Below are 20,993 nucleotides of genomic sequence, written 5' to 3'. Positions count from 1 at the left end.
CTAGCCCTAACCCCAACCCTTACTCTAACCTTAACCCTAACTTTGATTGCTCTTATACACAGCCTACGGCGCTATATTGCTTTTGACATAGCCTACGGCGTTAGTTTGCCAATTGACACTACCTACGTAGCAAAACAAAACAAACAAACAAACAAATATTTGAGATACTAGTAATTCAAAATGTCAATGTGTCGATGTGTCGATGTGTCTATATGTCGATGTGTCGATGTGTCTATATGTTGATGTGTCGATGTGTCTATATGTCGATGTGTCGATGTGTCGATATGTCGATGTGTCAATGTGTCGATGTGTCCATGTGTCCGTATTAGCCATTAAATGTAATGCCGACTAACTCATAATAATCCGCTGATGAGAACTATTTCTTCCGTATACTCCAGTTGAACTCAACTGTAATATACGGTAGAAGTAGTTCCTAACCCAATTACATATTCATACATTTGCAAGGATATGAATGTTGTATCAAATATTATATCGATTCCTGAAACGTAGTCTCAAATGACAGACACATAGACTCCTCGACACATAGACATCTCGACAACTCGACACAAAGACACATCGACACATCGACACATAGACACATCGACACATAGACACATAGACACATCGACACATCGACATATCGACACATCGACACATCGACAAATCGACATTTTTAATGACTTTTAATTGTATATTAGACAATACTTCAGAAAGTTGAAGAAACTGTAACTGGCGAAAATGTAGCAACGTCTTCAATAAAATTATAAAAATTTTACCATTTGAAAATCCAAATTTGTATCGGTACATGAATTCTTAGATAAAGCTCTAGTACACTATTAAAACACCTATGGTACAAGGTAATGCTAAACCCTAACATAAACCCTAACCCTAACCCTCACCCTAACCCTAACCCTAACCCTAACCTGAACCCTAACTAAGAGTGCTCTTATACACAGCCTACGGCGCTAGTTGGCTTTTTGATATATCTTCGGCGTTAGATTGCCATTTGACTCAACCAACGTAGTTGTATGTAGCCTACGGCGTTAGATTTCCTTTTGACACAACCAAAGTAGTTGTATGTAGCCTACGGCGATACATTGCCATTTGTAGCTTACGTCGATAGATTGCTAATTAACACAGCTTACAGCGTAAGATTGATGTAAGTCACAGACTACGGTGCTAGTTTGCCTATTGCCACTACCTACGTAGCTATAGTAAAATTTGCAAAAACCTACGGTGCAGGATAAGGCTAAACCCTAATATGAACCCTAACCCTTACCCTTACCCTTACCCTTACCCTTACCCTTACCTTTACCCTAACCCTAGCCCTAACTCTAACCCTTACTCTAACCTTAACCCTAACTTTGATTGCTCTTATACACAGCCTACGGCGCTATATTGCTTTTGACATAGCCTACGGCGTTAGTTTGCCAATTGACACTACCTACGTAGCAAAACAAAACAAACAAACAAACAAATATTTGAGATACTAGTAATTCAAAATGTCAATGTGTCGATGTGTCGATGTGTCTATATGTCGATGTGTCGATGTGTCTATATGTCAATGTGTCTATGTGTTGATGTGTCGATGTGTCTATATGTCGATGTGTCGATGTGTCGATGTGTCGATATGTCGATGTGTCAATGTGTCGATGTGTCCATGTGTCCGTATTAGCCATTAAATGTAATGCCGATTCACTCATAATAATCCGCTGATGAGAACTATTTCTTCCGTATACTCCAGTTGAACTCAACTGTAATATACGGTAGAAGTAGTTCCTAACCCAATTACATATTCATACATTTGCAATGATATGAATGTTGTATCAAATATTATATCGATTCCTGAAACGTAGTCTCAAATGACAGACACATAGACTCCTCGACACATAGACACCTCGACACCTCGACACAAAGACACATCGACACATCGACACATAGACACATCGACACATAGACACATAGACACATCGACACATCGACATATCGACACATCGACACATCGACAAATCGACATTTTTAATGACTTTTAATTGTATATTAGACAATACTTCAGAAAGTTGAAGAAACTGTAACTGGCGAAAATGTAGCAACGTCTTCAATAAAATTATAAAAATTTTACCATTTGAAAATCCAAATTTGTATCGGTACATGAATTCTTAGATAAAGCTCTAGTACACTATTAAAACACCTATGGTACAAGGTAATGCTAAACCCTAACATAAACCCTAACCCTAACCCTCACCCTAACCCTAACCCTAACCCTAACCTGAACCCTAACTAAGAGTGCTCTTATACACAGCCTACGGCGCTAGTTTGCTTTTTGATATAGCTTCGGCGTTAGATTGCCATTTGACTCAACCAACGTAGTTGTATGTAGCCTACGGCGTTAGATTACCTTTTGACACAACCAAAGTAGTTGTATGTAGCCTACGGCGATACATTGCCATTTGTAGCTTACGTCGATAGATTGCTAATTAACACAGCTTACAGCGTAAGATTGATGTAAATCACAGACTACGGTGCTAGTTTGCCTATTGCCACTACCTACGTAGCTATAGTAAAATTTGCAAAAACCTACGGTGCAGGATAAGGCTAAACCCTAATATGAACCCTAACCCTTACCCTTACCCTTACCCTTACCCTTACCTTTACCCTAACCCTAGCCCTAACTCTAACCCTTACTCTAACCTTAACCCTAACTTTGATTGCTCTTATACACAGCCTACGGCGCTATATTGCTTTTGACATAGCCTACGGCGTTAGTTTGCCAATTGACACTACCTACGTAGCAAAACAAAACAAACAAACAAACAAATATTTGAGATACTAGTAATTCAAAATGTCAATGTGTCGATGTGTCGATGTGTCTATATGTCGATGTGTCGATGTGTCTATATGTCGATGTGTCTATATGTTGATGTGTCGATGTGTCTATATGTCGATGTGTCGATGTGTCGATGTGTCGATATGTCGATGTGTCAATGTGTCGATGTGTCCATGTGTCCGTATTAGCCATTAAATGTAATGCCGATTCACTCATAATAATCCGCTGATGAGAACTATTTCTTCCGTATACTCCAGTTGAACTCAACTGTAATATACGGTAGAAGTAGTTCCTAACCCAATTACATATTCATACATTTGCAATGATATGAATGTTGTATCAAATATTATATCGATTCCTGAAACGTAGTCTCAAATGACAGATACATAGACACCTCGACACCTCGACACATAGACACATCGACACATAGACACATAGACAAATCGACACATCGACATATCGACACATCGACACATCGACAAATCGACATTTTTAATGACTTTTAATTGTATATTAGACAATACTTCAGAAAGTTGAAGAAACTGTAACTGGCGAAAATGTAGCAACGTCTTCAATAAAATTATAAAAATTTTACCATTTGAAAATCCAAATTTGTATCGGTACATGAATTCTTAGATAAAGCTCTAGTACACTTTTAAAACACCTATGGTACAAGGTAATGCTAAACCCTAACATAAACCCTAACCCTAACCCTAACCCTAACCTGAACCCTAACTAAGAGTGCTCTTATACACAGCCTACGGCGCTAGTTTGCTTTTTGATATAGCTTCGGCGTTAGATTGCCATTTGACTCAACCAACGTAGTTGTATGTAGCCTACGGCGTTAGATTGCCATTTGACACAACCAATGTAGTTGTATGTAGCCTACAGCGTTAGATTGCCATTTGACACAAACAACGTAATTGTATGTAGCTTATACGGCGGTAGATTGCTAATTAACACTGCCAACGGCGTAAGATTGATGTTTGTCACAGCCTACGGCGATAGTTTGCCAATTGACACTACCTACGTAGCAAAACAAAACTAACAAACAAACAAATATCTGAGATATAGCTGTATTACACTTTGAAAAAACTTATGGTACAAGATAACGCTAAACCCTAACATGAACCATAACCTAACCCTAATCCTAACCCTAACCTTAACATAAACCCTAACCCTAACCCTAACCCTAACCCTAACTCTTACCTTAATCCTAACCTTAACCCTAACTAAGATGGCTCTTATACACAGCCTACGGTGCTATATTGCTCTTTGACACAGCCTACGGCGCTAGATTGCTTTTTGACATAGCCTACGGCGTTAGATTGCCCTTACATTAACCTTAACTAAGATTGCTGTTATACACAGCCTACGGCGCTAGATTGCCTCTTTGACACAGCCTACGGCGCTAGATTGCTCTTTGACACAGCCAACGGCGCTAGATTGCTCTTTGACATAGTCTACGGCGTTAAATTGCCATTTGAAACAACCAACGTAGTTGTATGTAGCCTACGGCGTTAGATTACCTTTTGACACAACCAAAGTAGTTGTATGTAGCCTACGGCGATACATTGCCATTTGTAGCTTACCTCGATAGATTGCTAATTAACACAGCTTACAGCGTAAGATTGATGTAAGTCACAGACTACGGTGCTAGTTTGCCTATTGCCACTACCTACGTAGCTATAGTAAAATTTGCAAAAACCTACGGTGCAGGATAAGGCTAAACCCTAATATGAACCCTAACCCTTACCCTTACCCTTACCCTTACCCTTACCTTTACCCTAACCCTAGCCCTAACCCCAACCCTTACTCTAACCTTAACCCTAACTTTGATTGCTCTTATACACAGCCTACGGCGCTATATTGCTTTTGACATAGCCTACGGCGTTAGTTTGCCAATTGACACTACCTACGTAGCAAAACAAAACAAACAAACAAACAAATATTTGAGATACTAGTAATTCAAAATGTCAATGTGTCGATGTGTCGATGTGTCTATATGTCGATGTGTCGATGTGTCTATATGTTGATGTGTCGATGTGTCTATATGTCGATGTGTCGATGTGTCGATATGTCGATGTGTCAATGTGTCGATGTGTCCATGTGTCCGTATTAGCCATTAAATGTAATGCCGATTAACTCATAATAATCCGCTGATGAGAACTATTTCTTCCGTATACTCCAGTTGAACTCAACTGTAATATACGGTAGAAGTAGTTCCTAACCCAATTACATATTCATACATTTGCAATGATATGAATGTTGTATCAAATATTATATCGATTCCTGAAACGTAGTCTCAAATGACAGACACATAGACTCCTCGACACATAGACACCTCGACTCCTCGACACATAGACACCTCGACACCTCGACACAAAGACACATCGACACATCGACACATAGACACATCGACACATAGACACATAGACACATCGACACATCGACATATCGACACATCGACACATCGACAAATCGACATTTTTAATGACTTTTAATTGTATATTAGACAATACTTCAGAAAGTTGAAGAAACTGTAACTGGCGAAAATGTAGCAACGTCTTCAATAAAATTATAAAAATTTTACCATTTGAAAATCCAAATTTGTATCGGTACATGAATTCTTAGATAAAGCTCTAGTACACTATTAAAACACCTATGGTACAAGGTAATGCTAAACCCTAACATAAACCCTAACCCTAACCCTCACCCTAACCCTAACCCTAACCCTAACCTGAACCCTAACTAAGAGTGCTCTTATACACAGCCTACGGCGCTAGTTTGCTTTTTGATATAGCTTCGGCGTTAGATTGCCATTTGACTCAACCAACGTAGTTGTATGTAGCCTACGGCGTTAGATTTCCTTTTGACACAACCAAAGTAGTTGTATGTAGCCTACGGCGATACATTGCCATTTGTAGCTTACGTCGATAGATTGCTAATTAACACAGCTTACAGCGTAAGATTGATGTAAGTCACAGACTACGGTGCTAGTTTGCCTATTGCCACTACCTACGTAGCTATAGTAAAATTTGCAAAAACCTACGGTGCAGGATAAGGCTAAACCCTAATATGAACCCTAACCCTTACCCTTACCCTTACCCTTACCCTTACCCTTACCTTTACCCTAACCCTAGCCCTAACTCTAACCCTTACTCTAACCTTAACCCTAACTTTGATTGCTCTTATACACAGCCTACGGCGCTATATTGCTTTTGACATAGCCTACGGCGTTAGTTTGCCAATTGACACTACCTACGTAGCAAAACAAAACAAACAAACAAACAAATATTTGAGATACTAGTAATTCAAAATGTCAATGTGTCGATGTGTCGATGTGTCTATATGTCGATGTGTCTATATGTCGATGTGTCGATGTGTCTATATGTTGATGTGTCGATGTGTCTATATGTCGATGTGTCGATATGTCGATGTGTCAATGTGTCGATGTGTCCATGTGTCCGTATTAGCCATTAAATGTAATGCCGATTAACTCATAATAATCCGCTGATGAGAACTATTTTTCCGTATACTCCAGTTGAACTCAACTGTAATATACGGTAGAAGTAGTTCCTAACCCAATTACATATTCATACATTTGCAATGATATGAATGTTGTATCAAATATTATATCGATTCCTGAAACGTAGTCTCAAATGACAGACACATACACCCTCGACACATAGACACCTCGACACATAGACACATCGACACATAGACACATCGACACATAGACACATAGACACATCGACATATCGACACATCGACACATCGACAAATCGACATTTTTAATGACTTTTAATTGTATATTAGACAATACTTCAGAAAGTTGAAGAAACTGTAACTGGCGAAAATGTAGCAACGTCTTCAATAAAATTATAAAAATTTTACCATTTGAAAATCCAAATTTGTATCGGTACATGAATTCTTAGATAAAGCTCTAGTAAACTTTTAAAACACCTATGGTACAAGGTAATGCTAAACCCTAACATAAACCCTAACCCTAACCCTAACCCTAACCTGAACCCTAACTAAGAGTGCTCTTATACACAGCCTACGGCGCTAGTTTGCTTTTTGATATAGCTTCGGCGTTAGATTGCCATTTGACTCAACCAACGTAGTTGTATGTAGCCTACGGCGTTAGATTGCCATTTGACACAACCAATGTAGTTGTATGTAGCCTACAGCGTTAGATTGCCATTTGACACAAACAACGTAATTGTATGTAGCTTATACGGCGGTAGATTGCTAATTAACACTGCCAACGGCGTAAGATTGATGTTTGTCACAGCCTACGGCGATAGTTTGCCAATTGACACTACCTACGTAGCAAAACAAAACTAACAAACAAACAAATATCTGAGATATAGCTGTAGTACACTTTGAAAAAACATATGGTACAAGATAACGCTAAACCCTAACATGAACCATAACCTAACCCCAATCCTAACCCTAACCTTAACATAAACCCTAACCCTAACCCTAACCCTAACCCTTACCTTAATCCTAACCTTAACCCTAACTAAGATGGCTCTTATACACAGCCTACGGTGCTATATTGCTCTTTGACACAGCCTACGGCGCTAGATTGCTTTTTGACATAGCCTACGGCGTTAGATTGCCCTAACATTAACCTTAACTAAGATTGCTCTTATACACAGCCTACGGCGCTAGATTGCCTCTTTGACACAGCCTACGGCGCTAGATTGCTCTTTGACACAGCCAACGGCGCTAGATTGCTCTTTGACATAGTCTACGGCGTTAAATTGCCATTTGAAACAACCAACGTAGTTGTATGTAGCCTACGGCGTTAGATTACCTTTTGACACAACCAAAGTAGTTGTATGTAGCCTACGGCGATACATTGCCATTTGTAGCTTACGTCGATAGATTGCTAATTAACACAGCTTACAGCGTAAGATTGATGTAAGTCACAGACTACGGTGCTAGTTTGCCTATTGCCACTACCTACGTAGCTATAGTACAATTTGCAATAACCTACGGTGCAGGATAAGGCTAAACCCTAATATGAACCCTAACCCTTACCCTTACCTTTACCCTAACCCTAACCCTAACCCTAACCCTTACTCTAACCTTAACCCTAACTTTGATGCTCTTATACACAGCCTACGGCGCTATATTGCTTTTGACATAGCCTACGGCGTTAGTTTGCCAATTGACACTACCTACGTAGCAAAACAAAACAAACAAATATTTGAGATACTAGTAATTCAAAATGTCAATGTGTCGATGTGTCTATATGTCGATGTGTCTATATGTAGATGTGTCGATGTGTCTATATGTTGATGTGTTGATGTGTCTGTATGTCGATGTGTCGATGTGTCGATATGTCGATGTGTCCGTGTGTCCGTATTAGCCATTAAATGTAATGCCGATTAACTCATAATAATCCGCTGATGAGAACTATTTCTTCCGTATACTCCAGTTGATCCGTTACTCAACTGTAATATACGGTAGAAGTAGTTCCTAACCCAATTACATATTCATACATTTGCAATGATATGAATGTTGTATCAAATATTCTATCGATTCCTGAAACGTAGTCTCAAATGACAGACACATAGACACCTCGACACATCGACACATAGATCTGATCAGTTTTGCTGTATACATTTCTGCCAATGTCTTATTTTTTTGAAAGTAATAGGCTTTCAATTCTTTAATTGATGAACATTGTGATTGAAGTGCAATATCTCCAATAAGGAGTCAATTGATACTTTCAGTCATATAGGCATTTGGGTAGATTTTGTATTTTTGAACATTGTTTACTATTTACAGTATCTGATGATCTATACAGTAATAGATTTCTGATAAAAGAAAAAGTTCAAAATGGTAAGAAAAATAAAAATCGTCATTTAATGAAATAATTAACTCTCATTAATGAAATTTACACTCATATTATTTTTTTATAAAAATAAAAATAAAAATAAACACCAAAAATTTTAAAATAAATACTTTTATACATTTCATGTGTCTGAATGTTTCCTGGGTTTACCTTCATCAGGAACCAAAAGCACTGACTATTGAGATTATGATACCATAGGGAACTAACAGTCCACCAGCAGCTGTATGAATCAAGTACTTGTAAATAAAATAAGTACTTCATAAATTTCATCAGGGAAGCTCAAACCTAAAACATTTAAGTCATAAATATGCTGCAGCATTAGGAACTATATGACTAGAAAGGACGTAAACAGAAACGCTAAATTCGTCTTAAGTCAACTTTGCCTCAGGGAGTTGTAGTCAGTAAATCATTAGGCATTTTTGTAGGTTTTGGTTTGCTGACCAGTTTCTCTGTTTAGTCTCAATACATTGAGCAAAACTTGTATTGTTGGTCCAAAAATTGTTCAATTTCTTTTTCTCACATGTTTAAACATAAATTTCAACACTTTCCATCTTGAAAATGGACTTTATAGAATATTGATACTTGAATTTTCCTTCTTTACGTCAGGAGTTTCTGGAGGTTATAATGCTAATGAATTTAATGAACCAATGCATGCATATAAACTAAACTAAGCCTGTGGAGATTCATAATTTATTATAACAAATGATAAAACAGTCAGAAACAATTACTTAATGATGATTTTTACACATTTATTGTTACAAATGATCACCGTGACTTCTTAGGAAAATAAAAACAGTATTTTACCTCTCATATACTTGATTTTGATAATTTTTATGAACATTTTTTTCTTTATAAGCATTCTCTTTATTTCAAATACATATCCAGACCACTATGATCCAATCATACTCCCTTAAGCTTAAGACAGTTGCTTATCAAGCTGTAAACTTTTGTATATTATATTGATCAACAAACAAATATATCTTCTCACCGTTGCTCTTCACTCTAGCAAACCAGATCTACTTACCTAGAGATATACTTGTGTCTTTTAATAACTTTATAGTAAAATCCAGACTTTTGTAATGGACATTAGCAAAAAAACACATCAAGGGGAGATAACTTTGAACACTCTTAGAACAGAAGTTCATTGTCACTAAAATATATATACAGTAAAGTAATTAACTTTGAATGACTACTTCATTTGAGCCAAATTTTGTTATAAGAATCAAGTTGATTATGTTGTATGTGTAAAACTTGAAGGAATTTATATTATCTTTTTAAACATGCAAAATCAAGTACATTAGTCTTTTCTGTCATGTACTTTATAAATGATTGTTTCCAAAAATCGTCATATATATTAAAACTTAATCATTGCCGTATATTTCTAAAACACTCTGATACATGATTGCTCCACTGACAACTTACATAGTAATGAATGAGATGCTTCATTTAGATTTAATGATTGTAATGTTCTGTTACAGATGAAATACATGTTCAATCACACATTCAGTCAAACAATGAATTAGCCATCATATATTCATACAATAAAGACAACTGTAAGCTTTCAACTCATACACATATTAACTCTCTTCTCTCATACATCAAACTCCATTTTCCAAGGATCACCTTCATCTGATATCAATAACATGCTGAAAGACTGTAGCCATATGTTCAAATGAAATGATTTTGAAGTACATTGTCATTTTGTGATGTTAATAAGACATTATCTTTTACTACTCTGGCTTAATCTTAAGTCTCTCTCTTTCTCAAACTCTCTTTGCTCTGTTCTGTTCAAAAATGCTTGTCTTTCTAGGTATCTGTAAATCAAAAGAATAAAAATAATATCTCAAAATTTTCATTAAACATTTCCAGAATAGAGAACTAAAAATGTGTAATTGATTAAAAATTGTTCTTATAAAGCAACACAACTAGCAATGAATAATGCTCTTCCCTTAACCATGTTAAATTTCTTTTAATATATAAATCAAATCAACAAAAATCACACCTGTCTGCAATTTGTCTTAAAAGATGAGATGTTAGAATATATAGCAACTATCTGAACTAATCTAAACACAAAATAGAACCATAGTCATTCGAGTGTCAGATACCTGTTGAACCATAGTAATTCAAGTGTCAGATACCTGTTGAACCATAGTCATTCAACTGTCAGATACCTGTTGAGCCATAGTCATTCGATTGTCAGATACCTGTTGAACGATAGTCATTCGAGTGTCAGATACCTGTCGAACCATAGTCATTCGTTTTTCAGATACCTGTTGAACCATAGTCATTCCATTGTCAGATACCTGTTGAACCATAGTCATTCGATTGCCAGATACCTGTTGAACCAGTCATTCGATTTTCAGATACCTGTTGAACCATAGTCATTTGAGTGTCAGATACCTGTTGAACCATAGTCATACAAGTGTCAGATACCTGTTGAACCATAGTCATTCAAGTGTCAGATACCCTTAGAACCATAGTCATTCGATTGTCAGATACCTGTTGAACCATACCCATTCGAGTGTCAGACACCTGTTAAACATTTATACTGACTAGAATGTAGTAGAATGGTATTAAAACCATACCAGGAATTACTGATATGCAGCACTAAACATACCAGGAATTACTGATATGCAGCACTAAACATACCAGGAATTACTGATATGCTGCACTGATCATACCAGGAATTACTGATATACAGCACTGAACATACCAGGAATTACTGATATGCAGCACTGAACATACCAGGAATTACTGATATGCAGCACTGAACATACCAGGAATTACTGATATGCAGCACTGAACATACCAGGAATTACTGATATGCAGCACTAAACATACCTGGAATTACTGATATGCAGCACTATGCAGCTCTAAACATACCAGGAATTACTGATATGCAGCACTGAACATACCAGGAATTACTGATATGCAGCACTGAACATACCAGGAATTACTGATATGCAGCTCTAAACATACCAGGAATTACAGATATGCAGCACTAAACATACCAGGAATTACTGATATGCAGCACTGAACATACCAGGAATTACTGATATGCAGCACTGAACATACCAGGAATTACTGATATGCAGCACTAAACATACCAGGAATTACTGATATGCAGCACTGAACATACCAGGAATTACTGATATGCAGCTCTAAACATACAGAACTTAATCAAAACCAATTATGTAGGTCATTGTGTCTAAATCAAACTATACAGAAATGTGTTGTTTACATGACATACAAGAGGATTTTTGTGATACATGTATACACAAAAGGTACATGTGTATCAGGGATATTAATTTACATTCAAGATTTAACTGAAGATACTCAAATGTACCAGTAGTTGAATTGTTTTATATTTTATAAAGGATTAAAGTTGAGAATAATCATTTTTGAATATTGGACCAAATTATGGCAGAATTGAACCAAAGCATCAGATAGACAAGAGTAACACTAACTGTCTCTTCCACTTTCCAAGCTGGAATTGTTTTTTTTTTAACTTTATACCTACCCTAGTTTTCCTTTGTTGTGTAACGATAAATCTTCTTCTAGTTTATTGTCTTTCTTAAACTGATCCCAATCTAACTTAGACTTATTCTGAAATAATACACAAGAAAAAATAACATAACAAGCATTCGGTGAGTATTGCCTGGCAATACATAGTCCCCTACCGGTTAAAAATTCATTGTACTGGAACAAAATGCTAACTTGATCTATAACTTGTCATGGTGTAAACTATATAACTTATATCATATTATTATAAAAATGCGGAAAATTGATTATTTGAGTGAATTTTCTAAGTCCAAGGGCCATAACTCTGCACAAAATCATCAGACCAGAACAAAATTCTATCTTGGTCTGTAACTTGTCAGGGTTAAAACTATATACCAATTATCAAATCAATATCTTCATGCATGACAAAAAAAAAGTGCGGAAAACTGATTATTTGAGTGAATTTTCTGAATCCAAGGACCATAACTCTGCACAAAATCATCGGACCGGAACAAAATTCGAACTTGATCTGTAACTTGTCATGATTAAACAATACACAAAATATCATATCAATATCTTCAAGCACAAAGAAAAAAAGTGTGGAAAACTGATTTGCCAGACTGACGGATGGACAGACAGACAGACAGAGTGCAAACCTAAAGTCAAAAGGGAATAAGCTTGGAGTTAAATGATTTGGTTTTTGTTAAGGGCATAAAATACAGAAAAGATCCTACATTGATGTTTCCTTGAAATTTCACACCATTTATAAAATTCTTTATTCTAAATAAATTATGAATACTCCTAGTTAACACAGAGGTTAAAATAGTTGCATGGACAAGATGAAGCTGATGTGAATTGATAACCAGACCAACAGACTTTGCAAACTCAGATTTCAAAACTAATAAATATATAAAATACTTACCAATGTACTGATTTTCTGTTTTTTATTTATTTTATCTAATACACTTCCTAATCCTCCAGGTCTTTTAATCCCACTGAAAAATATGAAAAGTAGTTTTTATGTTTACTTTGAAAACATGAATTGACTAGATGCAAAGAAATGTGTCATAAGCAAACCCCTGAGGTGAACAGGAAACCTGAGTAAACACAACTCTTGTATCATGATATACTGTGAATATCTATAATCTGGACATTTTCTTTAGTTCTGAAGATTCAGTTTAAACAGGTTTGACTAAGATGAATGATAATAATCCAGATACATTCCATGATAAAAATGAATGCATATGTTTATGGATGCAGCTGTGTCACTATAAAATGGTGTGTCCAAAATGAAAAACAAGTCTAGTCGACAGTACATACAAGGTGAAACAGTGAAAAAATCACTCATGTTAGTGATTGTTTCCAGCTGGTTGTGAATGAATCAATCTATAATTTAAATATCTGCCTGTTCATAAACAAGTGTGTCATTGCCATCTATTACCACAAGTTTCCATCATTTACAGTGATTCACTCTTAACTTTCTCTGTGTACATGTAAGGTTCATACACAAGTGTGTCATTATCACCAGTTACCATTATTAACAGTGATTCGCTCTTATCTCCCTGTACATGTAAGTTTCATATACAAGTGTGTTACTGCCATCTACTAGATGTACAAGCTACCATCATTTAGTCACTCACCACCAAAAGCATTTTTCACTGAATTTCTTTGTGATTACAGTCTGTAGTTTTTGAAAGTTTACAATCAGATCTGGATATTTTATTTGAATACATTAACAAATTATCTTCAATTTTCAATTTTATAAGAGTTTTGAAATTTAAACTTACATTGCAGATAATCCAGGGGAAGCTGTTGATGACACTACAGATTCTTGCTTCTTCAATTCTGATTGAGCTTCTTTGGAATTTTGATCAACCTCCTTTGTTACTCTAGGAAAGATAGATTATTGTCAAAAATATTTATTCTAAGTACCATAAGAATGCTAATGTTACCTTAAATCAACTACAGTTAATACACGTATACCAGTATATATATATCCAATATTGATTCTATTCTGATAGTTTGAAACACCAATTTGTTCCTTTGTTTGATGAACTTTTGCTAAGACCTTCTACTACTATGAAAATTTAAAACATGGAAGTTGTTGGCAGTCAGTAATTCACAGTATTCACATGAGCTGTTTTCATAAGTTTATCATGATATGGCATCAAAGATCTATCTGTCAGAGTCCTATGGATTTGTTTATTTTTGTGGATAGTTCATGTACAAATTTTTGTGGATTGAAGAAAATTTAAATTTTTTGTTGATATTGAATTTCATGGTTATGTTAAAATCTGCAAACAAGCCTATGAAAAATGTGTACATGTACTTAGTTAAACTTCAAAATCCATGGGTTACCTATACCCACAAAATCCATGGGTTACCTATACCCACAAAATCCATGGGTTACCTATACCCACAAAATCCATGGGTTACCTATACCCACAAAATCCATGGAAATAGGTATCCAACAAATAAAAATGAATCTATAGTAATACCATTCAAATTGAGGACAAATAGTAGTCAAAGAACACACAAAAAACTGTAATCTGACACTTAAATTTTAATAAAATATCTAATCAAAACTTTGGGCTTGTACAAAGGGAAGGAATTTTCTCAAATAATAAATTATATCATGGGAGACAACTCCATCTAATCTATAAAATTAACAGAAAATTAGCATTCATTTCATTTTCAGAACCTAAAATTTAACCTACAGGGATATTTCAAAAACAATACAGTATATTTAAAAAATACTCATTGAACATTGTTGTGAAAGAAAAAATTTCAGCATGAGTGTTACATTGTCTTAATTTTCTTTGTAACTTGTAAATTGTATCATGGGAGACAACTCAATGCACTTTCATCAAATAACTGACAGTTTACTGTAATACATTTTTTTAAATTTTTTCCTTTTGAATTGGTCTCTGAAGGAGGTTATTCAAAACAATTCAAAGATATTTCTTGATATAAGACATAACAATTTCATAAGGAAGACAATATGTTTGGAAAATGTTCATTCAATTAAAAAAATGCAAAATTTTGAAACATGTAACTATGGTAACAGAACAATGCAACTGGGATATAAAATGTTTAGATATCAAACACAGGGAAATTCACAGTTAAACATTATTTAAGATACAGTGATATCATAAATATTCAAAACTAAACAATCTCACAATGATGACAATGATATTGTTTCTTGTTAATTACCAACTTACTTTACTATTTCTCCTGCAAAATCATATTCTTTTGTGATAGTTATCTTTTTATTTGTAGTTGTGCTATCTGAGGCCTTTACTTCAGTTTTTGTGGCTGCCTGAAAAAAGAAATTATCAACATATGAATAATTACCAGTATGCAGTATTTTTAATTATCATTGAACATGTTAAACTAACTCTTTCAGTCCTTGCAACTTTGATGATTATCCAAGAAAAGCTAATAACATAGATAATATTTAAAATATCAATATATTCAATTAATTCATTTATGTGTATTGTTGATCAAAAATATTATATAATTACTTTTCATCGAAGATTGGTTAGCATACTAGATATTATTATATTTATTTATGAGATTTTGCGTTTCGTTTTTTCATTGAAGAACAAGTTGTGTATACAAGTTTTTGTCAAAAAAGGACAAAATCCCAAAACTCAGAAACGGTAAATTGAAATTTATAAAAAACGAAAGGGAGCTCACGTCAATAGATATAAACAATTCACCAAAGTTTCATGCATATTGGTTAAAGCGTTTTTGAGTTAATGTCCGACATGTTGACGACGGACGGTCAATGGTTTACCATAATACATCCCGTAAACGGGTGTATAAAAAGAAATTAGAAAACGTGTTTAGAGAAGGGGTATACATGTGTCAAATCGTGACTTCCCATCGAAAACTTAGTTGTCCCACTGGGTTTTGCTTATTACAATGAGCTTACTGGTTTCCAGAAATCCTCCGTTCCATTTTCCCGCTTTAATTAGACAATCGGGTTTCCGTTTGGGAACAATTTTTGTTTATATCGTGGGGGAAAGGATAGACATGGGATTCAATGCAAAATATTTTCGGTCGTCAGCTGGGCGATCCGGATGATAAATATATTCGCCCAGCCAAAAATCTGGTCACATTGGGCGACCGTTAAGTTTAATCCCTGAGTGATACAGTAGATGAGTTAAGAGGTAAAGAAAACAACTATATTCAATATATTTATATACCTTAGACCCAGCTGAAGCTGATGATGTTACACTAGGACTGGGTGATGCTTTGGGTTTTGGTCTGGTCCCAACATCTGACATAAAACTGGACCACAAATCATCTGCTTTTTTCTTTTCTTGTTCTTCCTTTCTTAGTTTCTGTTCTTCCTTGATGTTTTCTTCTAATTCTTTTCTTGCTTTAATTTCTTCCTCTGTTTCTTCTTTATTAACTACTTCACCTTCGAGTTTAATCCCTCCTTTTCTTTTTCTGTGGAATAATATGAATTTAATGTTAAAATGCCTTCCTCCATGTACTTAAACATCTATTGTATTATATTCATTAACATAGATTAACTTTGTTTATTACTTTTAAAACTATCTCCATAGCTGACATGGTCCGAGTACACAGTTATCGTCCTTTGATTTTCGTTGTCCACGAATATAGTCCTTAGTGTGGACAGTGTGTTACTTGCCAATTTTGTTTATACCCCTTCCAAATTTATTTCTCCATGTTTTATGCCTCAAATAGCAAGTAAGGGGGTGAAATGACACTGTAAAAAAATTTGGGTCATGAATTTTAAAGTAAAGTAGTGATTTGGTCCAGCTGAAAAAGGTTAAAAATTAGCACTTCGGAAGCTGTCAAAAGATTTCAAGACCCCCTTAACATAAAATTGTCCATATTTTGAGTTAGAGCCGATGAAGTTTTCTATAATTTTGATATAATTTGTCCCAAAAGTAGTAAAACACACTGTAAAAATATTATTGAGAAAGCGCAGGTGGGATTTTTTTAATTTTAATTTATTGTCTAAAAGAAATGCACTACGAAATAACTGTGTACTCGGACCTAAGAGGTCAAATCAGGAAATATAGAATCTGTACTTTGGCAACTTCCCTGAATGATTTGATGGTGTCAATTTGTCAAATAGCATAAAACTAAAGGATTTAAACTTTTATTTCATAGAAATTCTGCAAAAATGACCAATTTTGGCATTATATGGTCAAAATAAGCATTTCATAGCTTTTTCAATTTTGATGCATAAGTGGCATTCTGACTTTCTATCTGACAGGTTTTCATGTGTAAATATTTGTGTTTCTATGCTTTAATCCAGTTGTGTTACTCATTTGTGAACTCTGAATCTACAGAAAAGAAGTTTATCTCAGACAATATGTGCAAAATGTGTTGTATAAATGACCCTCGTCTAACGCCCTGTTTGGATCAAGTTAAATGTGAGGAGCTTGGTACATAAAAGTTGAAGTCCATCATAAATATCTCACTAAATTTGTATAAAAAGAACTTAACAATGTCTGTTGTACCTGTTTCATTTCACATAATATCTTTCTTTTCTTCTGTAGGATAGCATGTGGTTCAAATATAAGCCTGTTGAGACTAAAATTGCATGCAAATTTTTCACTAAAAAGTGAAAAATCTTTGTATCAGACCATACTGTCCGCACAAAAAGTTGAATGCAAGTCTTTTTGTGCTCAGATTTATTGTATCATGTCACTTGAGTATAGAAATGATAGAAAAGACACAAATTTTTATTTCCTACAGCTTCAATATGCATATTTAAATGTAAATATGTGTTACGGCCTAAATTGACCCTAAATTATTTTCAGTCTTACTTGGCCTAAGACCCTTTTAAACTAATATGATATGTTATTTGTAAGTTTTCTTTCCATTTAAAGTACATTAAATACATATGTAAGGATTATTTATAACCAAAAAGCTTCACAAATATAAAATTGCTGGAAAATATTACATCTTCATGTAAGGCCCCCCTTCATTGGAAAACCTCCATTTTTAGGCACAGGCTCATATAGATTTGACTTTTGAATAATTATGCTAAGTCTGATATATCAAATGAGTACTCTTTTGCTTTTAATACATGATATATTATATATTAAGGCATTTTAAAAGTATTTTTTTGCAAAATTTGAATTTTAAAAGCCCCAAATGTTGATAGTTGAAATTTTTCAATTTTAACGTCTAAATTTAACACGCAAAGTTGAATATAGAATTAATCATATTGTCTATAATATATATCCTATTGCCATGAAACTTTGTAAGCAGTCTTATAATTTATTAAGCTTTGGTCATACCAAGTTTTATTAAGATTGGTCAACTTTTTCTATCCTATTAGGTCCGAGTACACAGTTATCGTCCTTTGATTTTCGTTGTCCACGAATATAGTCCTTAGTGTGGACAGTGTGTTACTTGCCAATTTTGTTTATACCCCTTCCAAATTTATTTCTCCATGTTTTATGCCTCAAATAGCAAGTAAGGGGGTGAAATGACACTGTAAAAAAATTTGGGTCATGAATTTTAAAGTAAAGTAGTGATTTGGTCCAGCTGAAAAAGGTTAAAAATTAGCACTTCGGAAGCTGTCAAAAGATTTCAAGACCCCCTTAACATAAAATTGTCCATATTTTGAGTTAGAGCCGATGAAGTTTTCTATAATTTTGATATAATTTGTCCCAAAAGTAGTAAAACACACTGTAAAAATATTATTGAGAAAGCGCAGGTGGGATTTTTTTAATTTTAATTTATTGTCTAAAAGAAATGCACTACGAAATAACTGTGTACTCGGACCGCATGTGATTTTAAAGTTTTGAAAAAAAAATACATCAAAATATATATATTGAATTATTTGTGTTTTGCAGAACAAAAATGATGTGATAAATTATGCCTTTTCAACAAGTCATGATTAAAAAAATCAGTGTATAGAAAAAAATTATAGACAGGCAATAATTTTTTTTACTAAAAAACATAAAGCTGATTAATTCAATTTGTTCTTAATTGTTCTTTATTCATTTGGCAATTGCATCTTTACAGTATGATAAAATTTGTCAAAGTGTCCATTTTAATTTACAGTTCTTAACAAAGCTTTTAACTTTACCATGATATTTAATCTGATTATAATATTAAAAGCTTGCTTTCCTATTTTATGAATATTAGAAAAATTATTTAACACTTCGTAAAGATTTATGAAATGTCTTTATTTTTTATATTAAGTGTTTATCGGTACATGTATCATTCAAAGATGCATCATGATTGTACACTAATCCTTTAATATTGTTTATTAGTTCCACTCAACTTGGCAAGAAGGCTAGTGTTTGGCAGCTTCATTTGCATACTCTACATTTTGTTGTACCTCTGTAAGATATCAGGCTTTTTCTTTCGTTTTCTTTTCCCACTAGTTTTGACATCCTCTCCACCTTCTGCCTTCAGTAATTCCAAATCCTCTTCATCGCCAGAGCATTCTTCTTCACTTACAGCTTCACCATCTATAAAAAAGGGCACATTTAGAAATATAAAAAATGAAACACTTTGAATCTATGTTAAAAATTTATAATTTTGGAATAGCAAAATCTATTCAAAAAGGTTTACATTACTAAGGCCAGGGAAAAATGATTGTTGGTTTCCCCATACATTGGAAAATTTTGAAGGCCCGTCAGGCAGGTTTTCTTTTTTTTTGTGTATCAAATATTGTTGCTATAGATTGTGTGAAGAACAAATAGTTATTTTCTTGACAACTGGTATAAACTGAATTGACTTTAATAACATAAAGAACTGGTGTCCATGTATTCAATCGTAATAGAATATTGGTGCTTGGTGCGGAGGTGGCCATTTTGGGGGATCTAAAAACAGGGGAGCGAAACGCTTTAAATCATTGTTATCTTTCCGATCAGTTAAGCGCTTCACCAATCTAGATACCAAGACAGGAAAAAATATTACCATGACATTGTTATGCTTCTAAACAACAAAACTGAAACCTGTATGAAAAAAATATTTGATTAACATTGCTGGATCGGAACAAGACACAGAGTTTTGATTTCTTCATTCAGTCAAAAAAAATAAACGCCCTGGCCGTTTAAAATAGCCCTGGTCAGGTTTGGGGAAACCAACAATCATTTTTCAAGGCGAGAATATATTAAAAATATTAATGTAATATGAAAATTAACCCTGCTTTGTTCAGTCAGGGGTACTACTTGTACAAGTAATCTTTATTTACTTGAAGAAGTAAAATAAATATACTTATATAAGTTAATTATAATGTTTGAATAATCTCCCCTTAATTTTCTCAAAAAATCACTTGTATAAGTAATTTTTTTTTACAATCTCACAAAAATTCTCAAGTTTTGAGATGTAAAACATGCCTTTAATGATTTTTCCCAGACCTAGGTTAGCTCATAATTTTTGGTTAGAGTTCAATGTTTCATCTCATTAATTCAACAAAGAAACTGATTGCGTAAAGATCTTAAGTATTTGCTAAGATCTTTGCACAACGCCTTAAAAAATTGCTCCTTGGGGGGCTTGTAAATGAGCAGTGTTCTGAAGATAACAGACAAATGAGATTTTCATTGTCCATGAAATTACACTTAAATGATTAGTTAAGACATCTGCAAAGGACTGACAAAAGTCCTAAGAATTCAAGAAAAGAAGATAGGATGACTTTTTCACTTACATGTATATAAGTAAAAAAATCTGAATGTCTTAGAGACATAACTAAGCCAATTTTTTGTTTACCTATACAAGTAAATAAAATACACTTGTACAAGTAGTACCCCTGACTGTTGTTCTAGACCATCACTAGAAAAACCA

The 20,993-nt window shown here is 34.4% G+C and overlaps 1 protein-coding gene across 1 annotated transcript in view; it reads right to left on the bottom strand.

Moving 5' to 3' along the window:
* Window positions 1-9,373: 9,373 nt before the first annotated feature.
* Window positions 9,374-20,993, bottom strand: part of LOC127700276 (craniofacial development protein 1-like) — a 12,506-nt gene continuing 886 nt past the window's right edge. Inside the window, exons 2-8 of the mRNA XM_052203696.1 lie at window positions 19,543-19,675; window positions 16,412-16,658; window positions 15,422-15,519; window positions 13,988-14,089; window positions 13,123-13,195; window positions 12,220-12,305; window positions 9,374-10,513 (exon numbers count right to left, since the gene is read on the bottom strand). Coding sequence (XP_052059656.1) covers window positions 10,420-10,513; window positions 12,220-12,305; window positions 13,123-13,195; window positions 13,988-14,089; window positions 15,422-15,519; window positions 16,412-16,658; window positions 19,543-19,675 — 833 coding nt within the window. The 3' untranslated portion in view covers window positions 9,374-10,419. The remainder of the gene's footprint in view (window positions 10,514-12,219; window positions 12,306-13,122; window positions 13,196-13,987; window positions 14,090-15,421; window positions 15,520-16,411; window positions 16,659-19,542; window positions 19,676-20,993) is intronic.

The sequence above is a fragment of the Mytilus californianus genome, unplaced genomic scaffold, assembly GCF_021869535.1.
Source record: "Mytilus californianus isolate M0D057914Y unplaced genomic scaffold, xbMytCali1.0.p SCAF_5, whole genome shotgun sequence".
NCBI lineage: Eukaryota > Metazoa > Mollusca > Bivalvia > Mytilida > Mytilidae > Mytilus > Mytilus californianus.
Note: the sequence above shows the minus strand (reverse complement) of the source record. Positions and strands in the feature narration are given on the sequence as shown.